The sequence below is a fragment of the Pezoporus wallicus genome, unplaced genomic scaffold, assembly GCF_028554395.1.
Source record: "Pezoporus wallicus isolate ANWC-B61680 ecotype Strahan unplaced genomic scaffold, APGP_CSIRO_Pwel_v1 contig_7011, whole genome shotgun sequence".
Lineage (NCBI taxonomy): Eukaryota > Metazoa > Chordata > Aves > Psittaciformes > Psittacidae > Pezoporus > Pezoporus wallicus.
In genome coordinates this window covers 1,842,728-1,866,202 of record NW_026638234.1, presented here as the reverse complement: position 1 = coordinate 1,866,202, position 23,475 = coordinate 1,842,728, and the positions used below count along the sequence as shown (strand labels likewise).

The 23,475-nt window shown below is 37.2% G+C and overlaps 1 protein-coding gene across 4 annotated transcripts in view; it reads right to left on the bottom strand.

The window, feature by feature from the left end:
• Positions 1 to 23,475, bottom strand: part of GART (phosphoribosylglycinamide formyltransferase, phosphoribosylglycinamide synthetase, phosphoribosylaminoimidazole synthetase) — a 37,631-nt gene that overhangs the window by 11,982 nt on the left and 2,174 nt on the right. The window contains exons 2-15 of one of the 4 annotated variants that reach the window (XM_057410117.1): positions 21,853 to 21,887; positions 17,598 to 17,746; positions 13,455 to 13,550; positions 12,261 to 12,435; positions 11,476 to 11,587; positions 10,176 to 10,244; positions 8,074 to 8,199; positions 7,241 to 7,328; positions 6,746 to 6,831; positions 5,968 to 6,136; positions 5,156 to 5,387; positions 2,771 to 2,865; positions 1,681 to 1,790; positions 901 to 1,099 (exon numbers count right to left, since the gene is read on the bottom strand). In XM_057410117.1, coding sequence (XP_057266100.1) covers positions 901 to 1,099; positions 1,681 to 1,790; positions 2,771 to 2,865; positions 5,156 to 5,387; positions 5,968 to 6,136; positions 6,746 to 6,831; positions 7,241 to 7,328; positions 8,074 to 8,199; positions 10,176 to 10,244; positions 11,476 to 11,587; positions 12,261 to 12,435; positions 13,455 to 13,550; positions 17,598 to 17,742 — 1,702 coding nt within the window. In that variant the 5' untranslated portion in view covers positions 17,743 to 17,746; positions 21,853 to 21,887. Of the gene's footprint in view, positions 1 to 900; positions 1,100 to 1,680; positions 1,791 to 2,770; positions 2,866 to 5,155; positions 5,388 to 5,967; positions 6,137 to 6,745; positions 6,832 to 7,240; positions 7,329 to 8,073; positions 8,200 to 10,175; positions 10,245 to 11,475; positions 11,588 to 12,260; positions 12,436 to 13,454; positions 13,551 to 17,597; positions 17,747 to 19,499; positions 19,519 to 20,512; positions 20,620 to 21,852; positions 21,888 to 23,475 lie in introns of those variants that run through there. The other 3 variants (XM_057410116.1, XM_057410115.1, XM_057410118.1) reach the window with 3 other exon arrangements.

Genomic DNA, 23,475 nt, shown 5'->3' with positions numbered 1-23,475 from the left:
TATTTTTATTGAGCTGAACAGTGTTGAAGCTGTAATTTTTAAGATTTGAGAAATATTGTACCATTTTCACAGATAACTAGACTACTGTATACCAGAATACATACATATGTTTTAGTAAAATGTACTGTGTACTTGTATTACAGAGTTGAAAAGGAAAATGTTTAAATTTGAAATTAACATTTTGGAATATGCTCATCTTGGTGAAACAAATCTTCAGCAGACAAAGATTTTTTCTGTTAGTTTTGTAAGTACTGAAACCTGTTTCCTTTTTATGTTTCTGTCTTGTGGTTAATGCCTGCGTCTTAAGTAATGAGCCCCAGCCAAATCTTTTGTTGCATTCATAAGGACAATCTTGGACTTTCTAGTTTTATGAAGCTTGCAGGAACAAACAGCTGTAAGATCTCTACCTTTCCTATTAAATTGGTTAAAATCAGCCAAGAGGTTCAAAAGATAATATGTACACACATAGGTACAGATGCATTCACAGTAACACATATAAAACTTGTTTCTAGTGGAAAACTTGAGGATTTCCTTAGGATAAAGGATAAAAAAGCCTATTTGGTATATTTCAAAATTTACTTGAAAAATACAGAGGATTAAAATACATGAATTATTAGTTTTCTAGATAGCTGTTATTGTTACAAAGTTAAATGAAAAGATACTAATAAGAAAGTTTATACGCAACTTCCTGAGCTAATGGCAACATTTGCATGGAGTACTGTCGCTTTCCAGTGGAGATCATGTTCTCTGACAGGACTGACAGCAAAGACATGTGACACTGTGGGGCTTGTTTTCACTCCTCTGAGATTTTTCAGTAGAGTAGGAAAACAAGCACATTAAAAACAATTATAAATGTGTTGCATCAGATTTTTCATATCCTTCAAAGAAGCATGTTCATACCTAAAAGTGCACATCCTGCTTTTTTGCAAGCTTCAGCTATTCCTGCAATGACGCCCTGAGCTACTTCCACGTCAAGTTTGCCACAGGCAAAATAGTCAAGGAAGAAGAGGGGCTCTGCTCCTTGAGCCAAGATGTCATTCACACACATGGCAACCAGGTCTTGACCTATGGTGTCATGTTTCTTACACACTTGTGCAATCTGCAAAACACATCAAGAGAGAGAAGGAACCCGCTGGTTAGCTTCGAGAAACTGAAATGCAAGCAGTCTGCAATGGAAGGGGATCAAAAACATGCTGTTCCTCCTGATGCTTTATGAGGAGCAGCTTCATTTCTTATCCTCGCTGTGAGCCTCTCCTAACATTTCATTTTAGGAAGTGTTACTTTCTCAAATGGCAAGTACAAAAGGCACTTTACGGAAGGGGACTGGACTGGAAAGGGTTTCATTGCAGTTTGTGTAAACACAATAGCAACTGTATAGTTAAATGTTTTTCCTCATAAGTAACCTTTTTGAGGGTGGAAACTCTACCTTAATGAAATGGAGTCCCCAGTTCCGTATTTAATATTAAAAATGAATTATTTTAAGCATAATTTTAGGTATGGCTATTTACATGCCATAAGCTAAAAGTATATTTAATTATTTTGCCTCAAAGAGGGCAATTTCATTTTTCATACCCTTTTTAAAAAGACAAAGAGGTGTTTCTAAAAGACAACTGGCATTTTCTGCTGAAACATTTTCCATTCTGTGCTATTTCCCTTACTTTACATGGATTTTCACATTACCTTGAGTTTTGTGCCAACACCATCAGTTCCAGATACCAAGATAGGATCTTTGTAACCAGCTGCTTTCAAATCAAAGAGGCCAGCAAACCCTCCAAGTTCTGCATTGCAGCCTGCCAGCCAGAAAACATGAAAATAGTAAATTTTTACTTTCATGGCTTTCTCCAGGATCCCCAACATAAATTTGTCAATATGACTTTGCTTTGTCAACAGGAATCTTTTCTCTGACATTTAGACCCTCTTCATAGAGGCACAGGAGCTCCTAACTTTATGTTTGCTTTGTCTTTTTTCTTCATTACCTAAGGCAATGCAAAACTTTGTGATTGAACATTCAATAATTACTATGACCGATATATTTCACCCTTGCACTTAGTATTTTTATGGACAAAACCAACCAAACAACCAAACAACCCCCCCAAAAAAAACAAACAACAACAAACCAAAGAAAAAAACAGAAAAGAAATTGTAGTAACAGATTGAAGCCCACTGCTTCCTGGGAAAAGATGATATCTAGACATTTTCCACTGAAATTTCTTATCTCTTTGTTAATACTTCTACTTACAGTATATTAAGACTCCTTGTTCCTAAGACTGGGTGTGATAGGTAAGTATATTAGCCTTGAAACTGAAACTGGCTAAATCCTAAGAGTGAAACAAACATGAGGAGAAAATACTATGAATGCTAAGAAATGACTAGTTGTACTAGTGTGTGTGCATGTGTCTATATTTTTCTATGTATACTAATGTTATTTGAAGGTTCTCAGTTAATTTGAAGTAAAATATTTCATAAGTGAATGATATTTTACATCTATCAAAAGTATTGCAGGGACTTGCTAGAGCAAGATATGCCTGAGAGACTCCTAACATCATGACACTCAGGACATATAATTTAGAATAATTTTGTGAATAAAATCTGTAAACTTAATGAAGCACATCTTGAAGAAATCACTGGCATTTGCTTACCACAGATATTTCTTGTGTAATCTAGCAAGACAGAACACATAAATATAAGCATTTGTATCTAGATCAAGATCAAATTATAAGCCTCATTGCCATGAGCTGACTGAAACAGGAATAGAAGGTGCAAGTCTTACCTGACCTTGATGTGGCTGAAGCTAGGGGTTTAATTTTCTGAACCAAAGTATTCCCTGCTGCAATGTCTACCCCACTGTTTTTGTAAGTCAAGCCTCTGTAAGAAGTTAAAAATAATGTTACAACAATTGATTACTAAATTCATAAACATTTTAAAATAATATTTATTTCTTTACATCATTGCATCACAAAGGGATGAACCATTCAGAATCCTATTCTGTTGTCAAGTACCACTATTTCCCTCCTTGTACAGTAACTAGGCTCATAGAAAATGATTTCTAAGTATTGCAGCACTCATTTCAGGCAGGTTCAATGTCTCAAAGGTTAATCTTTTTGCTGTTTGGAACCTGTCCTGAAGCAGGAAGTATTATACCAAAGACAGGAAGTATTACACCAAAGATAGGAAGATGGGAAGTATTATACCAAAGAAACAAAACTTCATGGATCTGCACCACAGAAAATCTGCCATAAGCAGTATTCAAATAGTTCCAGATATCTTGAAGACAACACCAGAGCATCAGGATCATACTCTATCCGGTCAAATACTAAACCAAAATGCATGCAAAAATGCACTGCTAAATCAGAACACCTCAGCACCCTGCAGGATTAACTCAAGTTAGCTTTTCAACACAGAAGTATTACAAATATCAATAGTCCCCTATGATACTTTGAGAGTTTTACAACTGTAACTTGCCTCTTTATCACCTGAAATGATACTACCACAAAACCAACTAGACTTCTTTACTTCAATGGACTTTCTCTTAAAGTATATATTTTACAGTTTATTCAAAAAGACCTAAATTCTTAAGGACCATTTAAACAATCTAGAAAGAAATCTCTGTAAACTCCAGGTGTTTCTTTTTCACATACAGCCATAGAACAAAGAAACAGTACAAAATGGTATATGTCATTTGTCTGTCCATATGATTGATTGGAGACATTAAGCCCATCCCATATTTACAGAAGACTGTTTTCATTTTGGAGATAGTGAATGTAATGACTTAATTCTTAGTTGCATCACACGTATCTCACTCCAGTTAAGAAATTGTTATTTCTACACTGTTGGTGGCATGAACCAGGCTATATGGTGCATCCCTGTTCTAGGTTTATACTGATTTTAGCTCTATGATGTGATTCAGTATTAAGTTTAAATTCAAAGGGTGAAACACACCATTGATTACTGAGGACAAATACAACAAAACAACTGGCTGAAGAGCAGTACTACCAGGAAAATACAATGGTATCTGTACATATCACAGTTCAATAATTTGCAAGATAAAAACAACTTTCAGAAGCAGCTGCTCAGCCTGTGAATAAGACACAAGGAAATACTAGCCTGCAATAACAAGTGACCAAAGTCAGCCCCTTTTAGTCTGGACACAATAAATATTTGCCATATTTTCACCTTAGTTTTAAAGGCACGGTATATACTTTGACTCTCCAAATAATTTTTTTTTTTTTTTAAATTTATTTTCTTGAATATTATTATTAAATAAATATTCTGGATTTTTCCACAAAGTGAAATGCATAGGACTTGATCCGCAAAACTGCCAAGAGGAGGTGCATCCCCAACTTTACAGACCCAACCATCACTCTTCCTTAACTATGTGCAACACAGAGTCCAAGTGAAATATGCCTGTCTGTTCTTCCAATTTTAGGATATCTGAGCAAAAGTTGGTGCAGACTCAAGGACAGTGAAACAAGCATTCACTATGCACAGCTTTCATAAGCTAGGGATCCCCCGAGCACACGGGCACTCCAGTCAAGAAACTTGCTGGCTATGGCCCATGAACTCAGTGCTTTAGAGAACAGTTCATTAAAGAACCTTCTTGTCTCACCTTACACACTGACCTGATTTTTTTTCTACTACAATACAAATACCACTTACACATTTTCATAGAAATTTCTCAAAAGATGGACAGCACTTGAGAGAGAAAGAAGACTAAATACAAACACCCTTGTTCATTTAGTAAGTTTATTGATGATAATTTTACAATATACTAATCAGTATACACTGGCAGCAAAAATGGAAGTCTTACTAATATGCTTCATGGACTAAAAAATACTCTATTATCAAAAGTTATGTTTTGAGCTTATTGAAGCATAGGCAAGCAGATACGCTTCATATTAGGTAAAAATGAGGTAATCCTACATGCTTGTCACTGTAGCTTAACCCAGATTTGAGAGAATGAGAATATGGACGAGAGAGCCATCAAAAAGTGTGTTCCTTCCTTGGTTGGTCTTGCTTAGATTGCTTACACAGATGTTAGCTAAAACTTGTCTAGATTTATACATAGTATCAACATCAGTTTACTAATGTAAACTAGTGAGGCCCTTAAGTCCCTTTTACATCACTTATTTGCATTTCAAATACTTCAAATATCTACCTGGATTGTTTCAGGAAAGCTATAGCCCGATAACCAATGTCCTTTCTATAAATGGCACCCTTGAAGTGTATGGCTGCTACTCCCTTGTTGGCTTCTTGCAGTGCTGTCATTAGATCCTCTTTAATAGCAGTTACTGTAAGGACTCTTCCTCCACTAGTCACCACTTTGCCATCCTTCAGGGCTGTGCCTGCATGGAACACCTGCAATCCTAGTTGCTTAGCCTTAGAAAGTCCTGTGATTGTTTAAGAAAATAAAAGCAGAAAAATAAATTTATTAGAACATCCTCTATTAAATTACAAACAGTTATTCAGCACTGATTGACTATGTCTAGAAACTACAACTGAATTCAGTGTGAACATGTTGGAAAACAGGAATAAATTTGTAAAACCTACATTCTATGGAGAGACAGGTCTGCTACTTGTATGTTCAGAGACAAAGAAAGAGGTATTTAGCTGAGACATCTACATACAACCTCTAATTCCAGCTGGATTTTATACTTCACTGACATACAAACCACAGAACTTATCAACATCATTATGTAAGAATCAGTGATCAGTCCAGAACTACTTTACTGTAACACATATGAAAGAAACGCTAGAGAACTTAATAATACAGTGTAGAAAATACGATGGGTGCATTAACAATAAACGTCAATGTGTGAAAACTAATTCATCTTTTCCTTACCCATAGCCACAAGACCTATAGTTTCTATGTGTCTGTGTTACACTGATACACCTTCATCCAGCAAAAGAGAGAATGGAGAGAGATCAGGAGAGAAGTCAGACTTCTGAGGTTTCTCCTGCTATATTTACCTGCTATTTCCAAACCCTTTGGATATGGTCCTGGATACCCTTCGCTAGCCATGACCACCGTCACAGCTGCACTGTCTTCAAACCACACGGGCATGGAACTAGACAACTTTTTATTGATAACTGCTTGCATGACTTCATACAAATCACTTTTCAATAGTGGAAGAATTACCTACAAAAACAGAGATCAGCAAATTCAAGAAAACAGTATAAATTGTTATATTTTCTCTCACCAACCTTTTAAAAATACTAATGCAACTGTAAAAATAACATTAAATATATTTATATAGTGTATTTTCACACATATATACATAATGTGCACAATCTGTGTACCTTTAAAAATACTATTCCTTGAAGGTAATTTTGGAGAGTAAAAGATCTGCTACATACAGAGGAGAAAAAAGTAGACAACAAAGAACCCTATTTGTTCTGAAGAATTAAAATGAAGTGGTTTGTTCCACTTATTAACAGGGAGTGGGGAAAAGAAGTGTTCGCTTATAATAAAGTAAAAAAAGAATTCAAGTCCATTCCAGAAAAGATATGAAAGTGCTGAGTTTCACTCAAGCTTACCCTTGTAAAGCCCATCTTTGAGTATAACCTGCTGAAATCTTCTCTGGAATGGAACAATTTCATAACAGACCTTCTTGAGTAAACTCACCAAATATTTTAAATCTCAGTCAGCTAACTGTTCATCTGAAAGTTAGGTAAGAATAATAGTAGATGGCAATGGACTTTTCTCCTCCCATAATGCCAAACTGTATCTACCTACACAATAACTCACCTGACATTCTGGGTCACCAAATCTGCAGTTAAACTCGAGAACTTTAGGTCCATCTTTGGTAAGCATTAACCCAGCATAAAGCACACCTAAAAAAAAAAATTATATAAAAAGCCATCTAAGCAACTGCATAGGTCATATGTTTCATATTTGTAATAGCACTGAAGCACACTTCTGCTTACTTAAAGGTAGGATGTTGACACTTGAGAACTGTTAAAAAGAAATCAGGCAGAAACAGTTGTGGTTACAATTTTGCAGCTTATTTTCAAATGTTTTCCTCTCTGTTCTTCCTTACTTCTCGATTATCCACCATTAATAAAAATTATATCCATTGATTTCAATGGTCACTAAATCAAGCCACTGATACCAAACCCAGTCTCCAAATAAATCAAAGTTATTTTCCTTAACTTACAGGGTGAGTTAGGCCTATAAAGAGGACAAAGTAAAAAAAAAAAGTCTTTCTCCTTATGATTAAAACCCCCAAACTTTTGTACATACCAAAATAGGGGACACCTTCTTTCCTCATGCCATCAACAGTTTTTTGAAGAACAGTATCTCTTATTTTCTGCAGTAAATCTTTAGAAATCTAATAAAATAGGATTAGAAAACAGTGTTTGTAAAAAAGGGAGTGAATGATTTTTCCTACTCTGATGGCTAGTCTTTTTAAGAATCAAGCAGAATACTTGATGTCCTGCTTACTCCAAAGTGTTTCATGCTAGCTTGTTATAGAAAACTAGTATTTCTTTCTCTCTCCTGAGACAACACCATTAAAACAACTGTTTGCATTTCTTCAGACACTTTTCCATGCTTAGATCTATATGTGTACACAATCAGCCTGGCTTCACTGGAACAAACCATTTGCACAGATTGGAATTTAGAGAAGGTGCCCCAAAGACAAATCAGCTGGAAAGTACAATGATCAATGAGCACATTTTATTCAATAAATAAAATTAATAGTTTTATAGAATAATAACCCCCTTTTTCTAAATAACAGCCCATATCCCCCCCCCCAAATCACTGGCCATGACGTAGGTTAAGAGAAAACAAAGTAAGTCCTTTTGCAAATAGAAGTTCCTTGCCAAACGACCTTAAACCACAACAAAAATTCATCATTAGCTTAGTTCAGCACAAGATAAAAATGTGGTTTTAAGCACCTGGTTCAGTACTTCGTAACATTAAAAAAAAAATCAAAATATAAAGTCGCAGAAATAACATATCCACCCTTCCACTTCCTCCTGTTCATCATGTGGAACTGAAAATTCACACATGCTTTCCATGCTAGAGCTGTAGCACAGCTGTAGAGGAGCATCTCCTTATCAATACATTTTTACCTGAGGTGCTGGGGAATAAGCTCCCATCCCACCAGTATTAGGGCCTTCATCTCCATCCATTAATCTCTTGTGGTCCTGGGCTGGAGGCATGGAAGCAATTGTGACGCCATCAGTGAAACATAAGCACTAGATAACAAGGACAATAATTAAAACTCCAGTGTATGATTAAAATTAAAGCGCAAAATTACAAGTATATTTGATTTTCAGTGTTGCAATAGATATTTAAGAGTATAAATTCTGTCTCCCTGACAAAACAAACTATATTCTGAATGTTTCCCTTTCCCCTCAGGAAGAAGTGCCTCATTTTTTACTACCTTGCTATGAAAATTACCTTTAATGTAACACATAAAAATTACAACATAGCATCGGTACTGAAAGAAAATACTAAAAAGGTTAAAAAAACATTTAAAATATTCATGATGGAAGCTATTTCCTCCCTCACCTTCCTCCCCTCCCTGCCCTGGAAGGAAGGCATTACATTCCTTTCAAGATTTCCTGTTCCTTGATAAAACTATTTAATTTTAAATTATTTATAAATCACTTATATAGCAGATGCTTTTAACCTCCTTATATTCAGAATAACAGGCCTGCTGGAATCTTCTGAACCTCAATGATGATCTCCACTGACTGGACTACTGCTAGCTGTACTCAAAAACATTTTAGAATGCTAATTAAAAAAACAAACAAGGACTTCCCTACATAACCTGAAAATGCCCAAATACTAATATATGAAAAACTGTTAACAATTTTTGGAAAGTGAATTATTTTGACAGCCAAAGAAAGCAGCATGTTTTTCACATCTCCATCAATTATCACAGAAAAAATCCCCTTTAAACTGCATGTTTGTATTATTGTATTAATTTACAGTAAGTATTTTAAGGACTAATTAAGAATGTTATATATTTTCCACCACAGAATGAAGATCTGGATAACCCCCTAGTTCCTAAACAGGTCGAGCCAACCAGGAAGGAGTAAGGACGCCTTGCGCATCTGATTTCTTCGTAACGGGCAGGAAAACAGACTATGCAAAGATTGGCAACAGTTGGAGATGATTGCTTGCTTTATAAATACCATCACCTTCAAGATGAATGTTCACAACATCCAGCACAAGTCAATTCCAGCTCCAGGAGCTGGGAACCTGAGCTGGTACTTGGCTTTTCTACTTTATGGGAAGCAGGTGTCAAGTTGCTCTGACACCTCAAAACACAGGCTCTAAATTCTCCTTTTCTCTTTCAAACTCCACTAATCACATCAGATATACTTTTTTAAAACAAATGAGCTGAATTAGTTTAAAATGAAGGAAATGTCCATTCTGCATATGTAGAGTAAATCAACGCTGTCAAAGTATTCAACAGCCTTTGGTTCTGGGTCCCTTGTCCCCAGATGCACTTCCACATTGCAGCTTCTAGTCCAATGAAACACATTAAAAAGGATCCAGAAGGCGCCTATCTTCAGCTGATTGTTCTCTTGCTCCAAAGGAGTTTATGGCTCCCTCATCATGCAGTTCAACCTATTTCCTTCATCAGCAAAGCTGATTAAATGAAGTCCCCATGCTCCTTTGCTCCGAATCACTCCTTGCTTTGCTCTGCACTTCGCCATCCTGTTACTTATACTGATTCAAATTTCACTGGCCTTTAAACCAGAACACAGAAAACATATAAGGTGATGGTGCCGATTTTGAAAAATGATCCTCAGATTGTAGCTTCACAAAGAGGTAACTAGTACAACTGAATCAAAGGCAAACAATAGTGAAGAGGTAGGAGTGTGGAAGGGAAGGGACATCTTATGCTGTCTTTGCTGTCAGAAATACTAACAGAACTGCATGTTCAATGATACTCAAAATTTTTAAGGTTTGATATTTTTTTCCATGTGGCAAGAGTTGATTACTGTTTGAGTTATTTTTATTTATTTTTTTTCAACAGACTGCAGGATGTTTGGTTCTTAACACAGCTGTCTTTAATTAACATAATTAAATTTATAAACAGATAACTGTTTTTAAGTAATAAAATCCTACACATCCCTGCTGTAGGTACTTACGCAATATTTCCTAAAACAGTTTAGAACAGGTATAATCAAAATGTTATAGTGAGATGCACACTTACAGAAACTTCTTCTCCTTCAAGAAGTTCTTCAACAACAACAGTCTCCCCAGCTGTGCCAAAAGTCTTATCCTACAGTAAAACCAAAATCTCTTTAGTTCTGTTTCTGTCATTTTAAACTACCCAAAATGCAACAAGAAAAAATATTTCTGCTATAGCAAGAAAGGTGCAGCACAGTTTTAAGACTATTAATCCATTCTCCACCCTCGTTATGTCAAAAATGGTAAAATCTTTTCTCCTCTCTTCTGTTTATTCCTAAATAAATGCAGATTTTATGTGTCAATGTTTTTAAATTACAGATGGTATTTATAACTTACTGAACAATTCCTCATGCTCCAGCTTCTGAAGTTTTGACCCATTATACTAATAGCAATGACTATCAAGTCTATAATCTGAACTTTTATTTTACAAGAAAGCGCCATTCTATGGAATACATTGGAAGAGGGCAATATTTTCATATTTCAATGCAATGTTTAAACACTGACTGCATATTCAGGCAATTAAAAACAACCAGCCCACACTGACAAGGTAATTTTGGGGATCTGTAAGACTCTCTGACATACTTTTCAATTTTTGGTCAAGATACTGAGCCACTTGTTAAGACATATATTTGTCCAATAACCATACACACATAACAAAATGTGAGCGTAGACGCTATCTGTATTCTGACTCTTGAAATACAAGTGTCAAATAACACCTATGAAACAGGACAGCTCCACTGCATTGTAACATGCTGCGCTGCCAACACCAGCTGAGGACCTGACCTGTATGCATCTTATTTTCCACCTCTATATTCCTAGCTCTTCAGATAAAATTGCTTCATTTTGCATCTCTTCAGATTTTGATGGTCCTAACGTATTTGTTAAATATTGTACCTAAAAGTATTTTGCTTGAAATAATTTCTCTGGAATTTCACTACACACTTAAGTACTGTGTGACTGGAGTCCTAAAGCTGATGTTGCTTGTCATGACCCAGGTCAATTACAGTGTTAGTGTTACAGCACTGTAGTACCTGTTTGATAGCAGCAGTCTCAAACGGTACAGGCAATCCATATGGAAGTAAGTGTGGGTTTTATTTAAGAATGATTCTATTTTAGCCTGAACTATGCCTAAAAGAGTACCCTGCCTCAAGCAATAAATATGACGAAGCTTCCTAGCTGTCCACATAACGGGTAAAAAATTTGATGCCTATTAGCCAAGTTCCTATTACACAGAAATAAAGAATATCTCTGAGATTCTGAGATGGTTAATAACTTATTTTGTGTGAGAATTCCTCCAGTTAGTGCATGACATTTCTACTAACCTGCATGATTTCAGTAACAGCTTTGCATGCTTCTTCCTTGTTTGAAGCCACAATTACTCCTTTGCCAGCTGCCAGGCCACTAGCTTTTACAACTAAAGCAGGGAAGTTTGCACTTCAAAGACACAGAAGACAGATTCAACATAAACACTCTGTATTGCAAATATATTTTGTAGACATTTTGAACATTTCAAATAGTTGAAAAATCAAAATACTTATAAGTTTTCATAGCAACCATTTTACCTTATTGATTAACACATAGATAAACACTAGGCTTCTCTCATTATGCTATGCCTGTGAGGGATTTCTGCTTCCCGTTTTTTTCTCCACCACTGAATTTCATTACTGTTGCTTTCCTTTTAATAATTTACTGCTGTATCATTTTTGGGTCACCTGAATTGTATTCTGAAGAGTAGAACAGCATTTGCTGAGTAAGTCTCCAATGCAGAATTTATATTTGTGGAAAAAAGGTACAAAGAAGGCAGAACAAATGACTACAAGACTTCAAGCCAGGTTTCCACAGTAGACAATTCGGAAAAAAACAAAAAAGAAAAAAGCTTGTCCTATAGTCTCCTGTAAACTGAACACTGAGTTTTATTTTCATTTAGAGCAGTAAATAAGAACCATTTAATTATCACTGCAATGTGATAGTGTTGCTATCCTTTAAAATCTTTATAGATGTTCTATCACAGCCAAAGTACTGACATTAGTAATCATTTGATTGTTTGCTTTGGATACCTAGCACAATGCTGTAAAAAGAACTATTTCTAAATTGACAAGAACTTTACCTGTTAATAAAGCTACATGCTGCTTTGGGATCAGTAAAAGATTTCCATCTTGCAGTTGGGATCTCGTGACGATCCAAAAAGTTTTTGGTAAAGCTCTTACTGGACTCCAGCTGAGCTGCCTTTGCTGTTGGACCAAAACACTTTACTCCAGCTGCTGTCAAGTCATCAACAATCCCTAAAAAGTACAACACATAAAAGTTTCATAAATCACCATATGAATTGAATGATTTCTCCCCATTCTTCTACTTACCACTTAACTCAGCTACAACTCATCCTGAACATCTGCTAGTTTTAGATAATCTTTATCTACATGTCCTGGTTTACTTATCATAAATTTTGGACATTCTGTTTTGCTTACAATAAATATTGTACAAGGTTATAAGGTCCTATAACTACATCAACTATGGTCATTTATCTTTTACAAGGATGACCACTAAGCAGAACTAAACTTACTTACTTCTAATAGGTTACATTTCATCCTGTTTTCTCTATTTCATCAGGTAGTCCAGGTCTTGCAGAACGCACTGATTCGTTTGAACAAGTATATCACAAATAATAAGCCATATATATCTATCCAGCGCCTATTTTAGATGCATTCTTCACTATAATCAGAAGCAGGCAACCCTGCAATATCTGGGGCTAAGAAGATATGCTGCATTTGGTAAGAGATTACAATCTCCCCTTGTTTTATTATAGCTTTTAGTTAAAAAGTTCACATTAGTATTTTGTGAAGATGACAATTGTTGATTGTGTGAAATGTTAAAACAGAAAAACTGCCAGCATGTTTATAAATGTTGTGGTTTTGTGGTTGGTTTTTATTTTGGTTTGGTTTTCTTACCAGGTCTGAAATTATTATCATTATTTGAAGAAATGAAAACTTCATCAGAAAATCAAAATTCTAGTTAAGTTTCCTATATGGAAACACTTTTGATACCTCCCCTACTAATTCCAAGCACTTAAAAAGAAACTGAATATTTAAGGATATTTTAAGTGTTATATTGTTCACAGAATACCCTTCAGAAATTCATTTTCACCACACCACAACCCTGAACTTCAGGGAAACTGACACAGAGAATCTGCTTCCGTTCCTACTGAAGACACTGGGATATGTCAGTGGTGCACAGAAGACAGGGACTTAAATTTACTTTTCTTCCTAAATCATGAAGACTGTTTTTTTAGCTTGCTTTCTCTTACCAGCAGCAAGAGGAACCTCTGGACCAACCACAACCAGCTTGATCTCCTGATCTCTGCAGAACTGGGCAAGTGCAGCATGATTGCTGACTGAAATAGCTGTCAAAAATACAAAAGAGTGGTAAGACTGGATTCATTACTTTTGCTTAGCATTTATACTACCAACACCTGAAGCAGCACTTTCATCAGTCTCACATTCTTGAATGGCAGGTCGTTATGCATCTGGAAGAGTGAGGTATACACTAATATATAGACTTACATGCAAGGGTTAGACCAAAATACACTCTCAAGCCCCCAAGCAAAGGCTGTGGTTTGAAATGCAGTGTCAACCCACTTTGCTCTTGAAGGTGAGAAAACTAATTTTGGGTCCCCCTACACTGCCATACATCTCTAAGAACATCTTGTTTGCCAGCACAAGAGGTGTTGTGAAGGATTCAAGTGAAAATAACTCACAAGCAAAAAAACCATAGATTTTTTTCAGCCAGTCTCCCTCCTGAGTAGGGTCACCATAAAGCTTTACACATGTCCATGCCAGTACTGTATAAGAGACAGGTACAAGGGGCTAGTGGAGGGATTGCAACTACTTTCTTTTCTTTTTTCCTTCTTTCTGTAGTGCCACGTTAAACTGACACCACTGAAATAAAGGGGAATCTCAACATTTTTTTTTATTACATTAAGCTAAACTTAATAAGGGCAGGTGCTGTAATTATGGGTAAGGTTATCTGGTCTTAGGTTTTTATGAACATTATTTTTCCATAAACAAACATTTAATATAACAATTCTTGGAATACCAAAAACTGTGTAAACAAAGGAAAAAGCTTGCACAAAAGACAATAATGACAAGCGCCATGATAAAAAATTTACGCAAAGGCAATGCAATTCCACTGCTTTTATCAAGAATAAACAAAGCCAAAGTCTACAGAGGATGGGAATACAAACCCAGAACAGCCAAACCAGCAGTGAGCGAAGCCTGGTGTGTATTGGCTGACCCTGCAGGGAGGAAACTAACACATCAGCGCAAAAAGCTGGCAAAGGGAGTAACGTACAGCACAGCACAAACCCTCCTTGCAACTGGACTACCTTCCTTTTAAGTTCTGTCTGTGATGTCCAGTTAGTGACTGCACTGCCAAGCATGCCAGGAGCTGATGGTCTCTTCCAGCTAGTTTCCAGGGAAGTGATAAGAAACAAAAGCAGTGGCAGTGATACAGCTGCTTCTGCCGGACAGACATGATTTTGTGTCAGTGCCCACTGTGCTCCTGCCATCCTGTATGACTAAATTGCCTGCTTCCACAAGGGAAGCAGCTATTTCTGCCTAAAAGACAGTATTAAAAACAACTATCTGAAACCCACATTGTGGTTGTAGATTTACCCTATTTGGGTGGAATGGGGGGAACAACAGACTGAACACTAATAAAAATTACCTCATTGATAGCTATTTCAATTATATTGTTCCACCAATATTTGTATGTAAGCAGAAGTGAAGGCCTTTGACTTCCTTGTGCAACATGTCACTTGACTTCTGGCTCACAAGAGAGCAAAACCAAAAACATTAATACGCTTGGCTTTAAACTACTGATTAACATAAAGGTCAATATTGTATTTCAGTCCTATGAGAGTGTTGTGAAAGCAGCTGGAGAACAGCAGATCCCGACCAAAGAGAGTGGGAGCTCTGGTGGGCAACAGGGATGATCCCTGTTCCCTACAAGATTAATCCATGTGAAGGGAAGAAGGGAAAAGAAAGAGCCTGTACAGTGATCGTACTTTACATTCCACATTGTCTTGCGTTAGGTCTGATCTAATAGTGAAAATGGCATAACATTTACATGATGTGGAAATGTCCTAGTAACAAACGGAAAGGAACAAATCACATTGTTAATACATAATTTTAAATTTCCCCCAAACACCATTTTCCTCAGGATGCAAACTGAAACAGGATATTTTTGTAACTGTGTTTCATACCTCAAAACAACAGCTAAATATTCCTTTTGAAATAAACAGAAGGACCTTGGACCAAGGTTTTCAGAGCTAAAGCTTAAAGTTAAAGGAGTATAAGTTACACTGAGAGCTATAATGTGACTGAAGGAGGTGTCAGGATGCTGAAGTCCATTCACAGACACACATACATCTATCTCTGGATTCAGCAAGCCCTTTTGTACACTTCTGGCACCAAAACTGCCATGCTAATTATATATAAATTAAATATAAAACTATATTTAGCCACTCAACCTACATCTGTCTTTACTGTCAGAAATTATTACTAACTCAAATTAACCATGAAAACTTTTTTTTACTTCGATACAAGCAAGTTTGAAAATTTTAAGTTTATAATTTTAAGCTCACATTTACATATTTCAGAAATCATCTGAGAACCAGAGTTGCAATGCTAATTAAAGGCAATCTCATGAGCCATGAGAGGAGGATGAACTTTCAGAGACAAATCTTCATTGTACCAAAAAAACCCCAGAAACAATGGCAGCAGTTTCACAGACATTGCTGCCCAGGCTCACATAATCAAATAGACTCACATGCTTCTGCAAAGCTGTTTTCCATTCTCTCCCCCGAGTTAAAATCTAGACCCCGATGATAGGACTAAAATGCCTGGGCAGATAAGACAAATTGTTTCCTTAAAAACAAATAAGTCAAACTCTTCACAAATTCTAGATTCTGCCTGCCTCCTGGTTGGCTGAGCATTTCTCTCCCCCAAAACATGTGAACCCCTAGCCTATAAGAAAAGGTTTTAGTAAAAGATTTTTGGACCTGGCTCAAGCATTACTATGCACATGCTCAGATATTCTTCACTGTTGAGGGTGCAGTATTTTTTATAGACTAACAACGTGAGAGAAAAGTACAGCAGTTTTTAAAAGACACTACTTGAGAAAAAATACTGCAGTTAACATTCTGCAGGCCAAGCAGACTGGCAGTGTCTCCACTTATCACAAGGGTAAAGATTTTTGTTTGAAATTCTGGGATGCAAAGGAAACGTATGACTTTCCTGTGAAGCTCTTCCTTGGACCCACTCCTCAGAGGCCAAATTGAACAAAAAAATTACGATACTGTGACTAGTCAAAGAAATTAAAGACGAAGTTATTTACACAGCCTGTAATTAAGTATTCCAGTGTATTTGGAATGAAATATAATTAACTGCTGTACAACAGTCTGACAGGATTCATGTTTCCACATGAGGTGGTAACAAAATATTTTACTTGCATACAAATATGAATGCATAAAATTAATGTATATAATTCATGTTCACATGCATACTGTGTTAAGTATGTTACCACATGTTTTAAAGTGGAAACTTAAGCTGGTTGTTTAAAGTACCTAATTCAGGTTCTATTATATAAAGGACACAAGACAGGAATCTGAGTAATTATGCTGGGTTTTGCACTGATTCACTCTGTGCCTCCAGGCAAGCACCTTAGACCAGTATTTTTTTAAATGCAGCACACAATTTTGGATACTCAATTTGAAATACCTTAAGCTTGATTTCTCAAAACTACTAACTATGAATAATCTCAAATACAGCCAGTCAGAGCTTAACATATTAAGCTAGAAGCTCAAAATAAGCAGTCAGTACAAAGACAGAAACATCTGAAAATAACCATAACTTCTTAAGGTCACCAAGACAAAGGAATGAACATCTTCCTATGGTGGAACATTTCAGGCAAGAAAGTGTTCTCATCAAAGATTGTAGGGGGCTTCAATGCACTTGAGAATATAGTTGTGAATTTAGTACTTTAGGTGCTGATGTTTGCTTCAGGCACTTTTCAGCTGTTCACCAAGCATTGTTGAACTGCAGTGTGTACCATGAGAAACCACCAACCACCACCCCTTCTCTGCTAGGCTGCTGGGAGTTGGGAACCACAGCAGCTATCTGTCCTGAGCTGTATTCTTGGAGAAATGTGTATCTTGCAGATGGGAGTTTTAGCTGCATCCTCCACCCCCAAACCTAAAGGATTAGATACCACAACTGAGATAATATAATTAATTAATTCTTAACTGCATCTATGTTCTATTTCACGTGCCTAAAACATTAAAAAATAGTAATAATCTTTTCACATCAACAGCTGTGATTTCAGATCTATGACAAGAACAACCTACCAATTGAGTTACCAAATTTAAAAGTGGTATTTTTGGGGGTTTTACCTGAATTTGAAATTTTTCCACTGTCAGCTGTTCCTGCATTTCCTGGAGCAACAAACACATGTTTTACATGTGGAGACTGGGCCAACTTCCAGGCCAGCGCATGCTCTCTCCCTCCACTGCCAATCACAAGCACTTGATCAGCCATTAGTCTGCATAAAACCAGAACACAAGCAAAACAGCCAGAATTAGCCGCGTGAGGTTAGGAAAGCAAGAGCTACACAGACCACAGGTTTTAAGTGCTGGATGCAACGCAGTTCACAACAGATACAAACGTCACGTTGCTTCAGGCAACAGTATTTCTATAAAGCTTTTGTTGATCCAAAAACAAAAAAGGAGAGAGAGATACGTATATGAAAATAGATAACTGACTTAATCAGATGTGATACAAATTAAATATCAAAGACTGAACTGCTCCACAACACAGAATTAACCTGCAGAGCAATCCATCTTGGGTTTTCCTTTAGTCAGATTGGCAACTGCTACAAGTTATACAGAAGTCTGTGATATAGGAAAAACATGAGTGGCCGGACTTATAGAAATTCCTGGTGAATCCAAGTCTGCAAAGGGCAAAGCCCTTCTGATGAACTAACTGTATGAACACAGTACTACAGTGTTTAGAGCTGAATGGGAAATCAACTTCCAGCTCTGGCTTTCCTGAGAACCACAATGCAAACAATAGGGAAGACCAGGTAACATTAACGAAGAAGATTCCTCTGAGAAGGTACTGCAGGACATCCACTCCTCTCTCCCATTCCACCGAGTTTTAGGAAAACACATTAATGCTGTCTTGGCCTGAATAAAGCAGGTGTTTCAATGAAGGCTGTAACTTCATTACAATTTTAAACTGTCCAAAAACTTTTCAGCAGTTTGGAAACAAAATGGTCACAAAAATGAAATGAACTCTCAGTTTTGCCTTCCCTATGTCATCTGTATACGTACATGTAACTTACATGTATTGTACTGATGTCAATATTACAATTTTTTCTTTGAACAATTTTGAAAGTTAGCCTTTGCTTTTTAAGAAAACCTCTATGCGTATTCTTTACATATTTACTCATGTACACCACCTCAGAACTGCTACCCCCGACAATGATACCAGATAGCTAGCAAGGAAGTAGGAGAATTTGCTTACACTGAAAAAACCCCACTGGAATTCAGAAAATCCTAAATAAATGAATAAAGTATATAATTTATAAAATATGTTCATACATCTTTATTTGGAGCTCATAGAAAAGCAAGGGCTAACCTCCTAAACTATTCAAAGAATAAGCTGTTAAGAGTCACATTTGTCCAACCATACTTAAATTACATATACAAACGAGGCCACCACACTGGTTAAAGTGAGAGTTTTATTCATAGAAGTCAAATGCTCCCCAAAGAAGTTATTCAGTGGAGCCGAAAGCAAGCAGCTATAAATTGGCAGGTGGCCCTAAGCCCAAGTGCAGCATGCTCTCACTACTTGCAAAAAAAACCCAAACAATCTAAAATCTTTAAATCCTAACTTATGCAAAATAACAATCTAAACCTATTTAAACCTATTTTTAAAATGGCTTAAGCATTTTAAGTAATGAGAATAAAAAAAATCAGTTCAGTGTTGAAAATGGCACAATTTATTCAAAGGGCTTTGCCTGGCCAGTGAAGGGGTGTGATGTGTCCCTCCCCTGTAGGAATCATTTCCCATTCATCAGGAGGAGGAATGCAACCCAGATAAAAGCCTTAGCCAAAAGGAACAACCAGTCTCCCTGTTGTAATCCCAGCATACGTAACGCACAACCCTTGGTCATCCCTGTTCCTCTTCCATTAAGCAGCTGGTCATTGACCTGCACTTGCCAATGTGTACAGTGCCTCCCAAGGCAGGCTCAGAAAAAAAACCCTGACACACACCATAGCTTGAATACACACAGGTGACAGCTCCATTTCCAAAAGCAGTGAAAAGTCAGGTCTCCTCTGCAGTTCCCTTCTTTGAGGGAGGACAAGAGAGGATGACTAGAACAAAAAAAGCACATCTTAAAAGGAAAAAAATACAAAACCAACAAACAACAGATTTCTAAGAGAAAAACAAAACCACATGACAGAAAGGAGATTTTTAGCCAAATGATAAGGCAGTGACATGTGCCTCTCCCTCATCTCAGCTGCTACAGCTTCACTTGAATAGAGCTGCTCTGATAGTTCTGACCCTGAAGAAACCTGCCCTTCCTGAGGATCTGGACTACGGAGGAAACAACTTCTGCTCTGAGGGCACTATGCAATGTATACAGTGAGCCTGAATTTTAAATCCAAGCCCACTGTAAGAAACTTTAGATCAGAAGAACCCACACGTGTTATTCACTGTGAACTAAACACACTGGAGTTAAACTTTAATTGTTGGTAAAGGCTGGAGGAGATCAATAACTTTCTAATCAACAGTGTTTGACAAGATACACGTTGCAAAGTTGCAGAAATGCTTTAGTTGCAAAACTCCAGAATTACTTACAATAAAACCAATAAAACAACAAAAAAACAACAAAAAACTTGGGGTAAAAATTATCAGTTATGGTACACATACTTGGGAAACCAAGTTATGCTAAGCCTCTTTGGTATTAGAATTTAACCAAAAAGAGAAGATGAAAGATTAAGGGATTGGCTACAACAAGGGGATGACTTAGATAAAGGCAAAAATAAGTAACCTAGGACAGAAGAATACAATATAAAAGAATAAACATTTATCATGTAGCAGGCAGCTATCTCCTACACTAAAGCTAAACCAAACAAGCATGTTTCCAGTGCTGCCCAGAGACAGCTATCATTAAATAGTAATTTAATTTTTAAGGCAAATTTTATCAGTAATAAGTTGAACTACACACATTATCTAATTATCTTACAACTACCTCAAAACTGCATGCAGAGATTTGAATCTAAACGGAGAATATACTTACTCTACCCTAATTGCTGCCAGTCAGAGGAAAGTAGTGCTCAAGAGTTCAGATGTGCAAAAAGAAAGGAGATAAGCAGCCTCTGGTTCAAAAGTAGTACCCCTGTCCCAGTACTACCGCCCCACTGACGACACCACAACTAGCCAATGAACAGGAAAGACCAGCCATTCCAGTCGGGAAGAGGGGACAGAAACTTGCATACAGATAGATAGTCTAGGAGTGAAGAGCAAAACCTTTGCAGAGCAGACGCAGCACAGCCTGTTGTTTCTAAACATGCAAAATGAATTCTGTCTCATACCAGGTATTTTTTGCAGTTAAAATCTATTTGCTACTCAGGTTGTAAACATTCTCTTTTTATCTAAAAATGAGGCTATGCATTTTGGTTATGCATAAAAATGAGGCTATATATAGTCCTATGAATATCAACAGCATGAAACAACAAGGTGCATGATGCACTTTCATGCTCTGCTAAGCCTACTGCTTAGAACTAGTAGGACAGGTGTGAAGATCCAGTGACACTGTTGCCAGCTAAAGTAACTCACCATGCTGGCAACTCAGTCAAAGAACCACTTCCTTTTTTCCCCTGTAGTAACATACTGTAATACTACTTTCAGCTAAAAAAAAAAAATTGATAATATACAGCATGAAGTTTTATATGGGAGCAAGTAAAATGAACAAGCATATGTTCAAATAAAATGTAACAAATTTTTAACATAGTGTGAGTAAAAATTAAGTTTCAGCCATTTGTTTTGAAAGTCAGTGTTATTTGTGCATCCCACAAGTGGTATCCTAGCAACTTTTATTTAGGGATGTAGCTTGAGAAGAACTTCTGGTGGCAATCCCAGTTTAGGAGGCTCAAATCTAGGAGTAGCAGCCTTTTTTTGCACTGACATAGAAAAATGTCATGTAGGCCCTCTGCTGCCCAGCAAGATCTTGCATTAAAAACTGAAATTCCAAGAGGCGACACTTCCTTTTATTTTGTCACTAATACAAGAGTCAAAAATCTGTTCTCAAAAGACTTAAAGCCATTATTCACAAGACAGGTATTTCTTCTGTGAGGATTATCACACACTTGGGTTTTTTGGTAACAATCAGTGAAATCCTTAAAAATTCCAGAACATGGAGCATAATTTCCTCAGCAACCATCGTCTGCTATTGTAAAGAAGGAAGAATGAACTTATATGAAGTAAGAACATGAAAGCAAAACCAAGCTGATCACTCCGTGCATCCAAGTGGAGAGGACATGAGGATAGAGTGAAGACAAGTCAATTTCCAGAGTACTGAGTCAGCAGAGAACAAGCATCAGCCTAGAGACCTTTATCCACCACAAATGTAAGACTCACCAAGAAGCTGTGCAACTCTTCCAGTAGGTCAGAGCCTGTGGAGCAGAGAAAATAAAAATGAGGAAGGCAAAACCAACAGTATCTCGTAGCTTGCCCTATCCTGACTCCAAGGCACATTCAGATTTTAAATACAGGTAGAACTGAGAAAAGGCTACTAACTCGGTTGCTGCCCCTTCCCTGTTGCCATGGAAGGACAGGAGCCATTGACTCTTTCTAAAACTGATCCTGTGCACAGACTTGAGTGTGTTAAACTCAGCTTCTTGGTTGTGTTACTGAAGATAAGAAAATGTAAACTCTTTAAGCAAGCTCTTCCCAGGATTCAGTTTCATATCATAAGTGTGCAGCGTAAGTTACCTAAGTATTTTATCTCAACTAGGTGGACTCTCATAATAAGCCGTTGCCTTCTTACCTCACCCCTAACTAAAGCAATAAAAAGGTGCAATTAAAATAAGAGCTATGCAGTATAGTGCAAACAGTAAACGGTATGACTGGCAGCAGCTCACTGCTTCAGATAGTGTCTTTTATTTTTTAAATTAAGCCGCCTTAGTGCTCCTTGATTTAGAGACCTGGTGGAGTGTGTTTTGCTTTGGTGAGCCAAATACACCAAATCTTGAAAGCCAAATACACCAAATCTTGAAAACCTCTGTGAAAAGGTGCCTCAAAACAAAGCAGTTAAAAAAAAAACCCAAACTTTTAGTGTCTTAGTTTCAAAAATATCTGAGCTGAGGCTGGAGTAACAATGGTAACAGGTATATTTAAAATGTTGCACTGTACAGGATCTAAAGTGCTGCTGCCCTTCACTGAAAAGTACTTGCTGTCCAAGCAGGTTCACACTCTGCTGTGAACATTTACACCTGTATTAATGCTGGACCCATTCATATACCTTGTTGCCATTGAAAAGGGATGTTGTGAGCCCATACACACTTTCCCTTTTCTTTTACTGGCTTCAGAGCAGACCTGAGCATAGTCAATTCACTGATATTTCATAAAACTAACTGGGGGGAGGGGGGAGGGAATAAAATAAAATCCAAACCAATCTCTGTAAACTGAACTGGATTGAAGTGCCATCAACCAAGGTCTAGAGACAGTAACAATGAATGGATGGGACACCTGAGCTGAGCAGAAGAATTTCAGGTCAAGACCTGCCTTTCAGACAGCAACAACCTACTGTATTACTGCACATTTACTTACACACTACTGTATTACTATAACATCTAACCTCCGCCTATTTAAAAGCTGAAATACCTTAACTTTCCAACACTGGGATTCTGGAAACCTAACATAGGCATTCAAGTCTCTTTATACAAAAGGCATGGTCATTCCCCAGAGGATCTTAACTCCTGCTTTCCTAGAGCTCAGGCTACAGAATAGCCCAGCAGAGACAGCACTTACCCCAGACTCAAAGAACTCAAGCTCAGCATCACCAAGAAGGTTCAAACACACACCCCCTCAGTCCCTGGAATAGAGTTCTTATCACTTTCTTTCTGAATTAATGCTATAACCAGCAGGCTAAGTCATATCCTTATGACTTTGCCTGCTGCGTGTCATGAGTGCACAGAGATCTCGGTACACACAAGGTGAGTTCCAAGCTGGCCTTCTCGGTGAACCTCTGACAACTGCTGG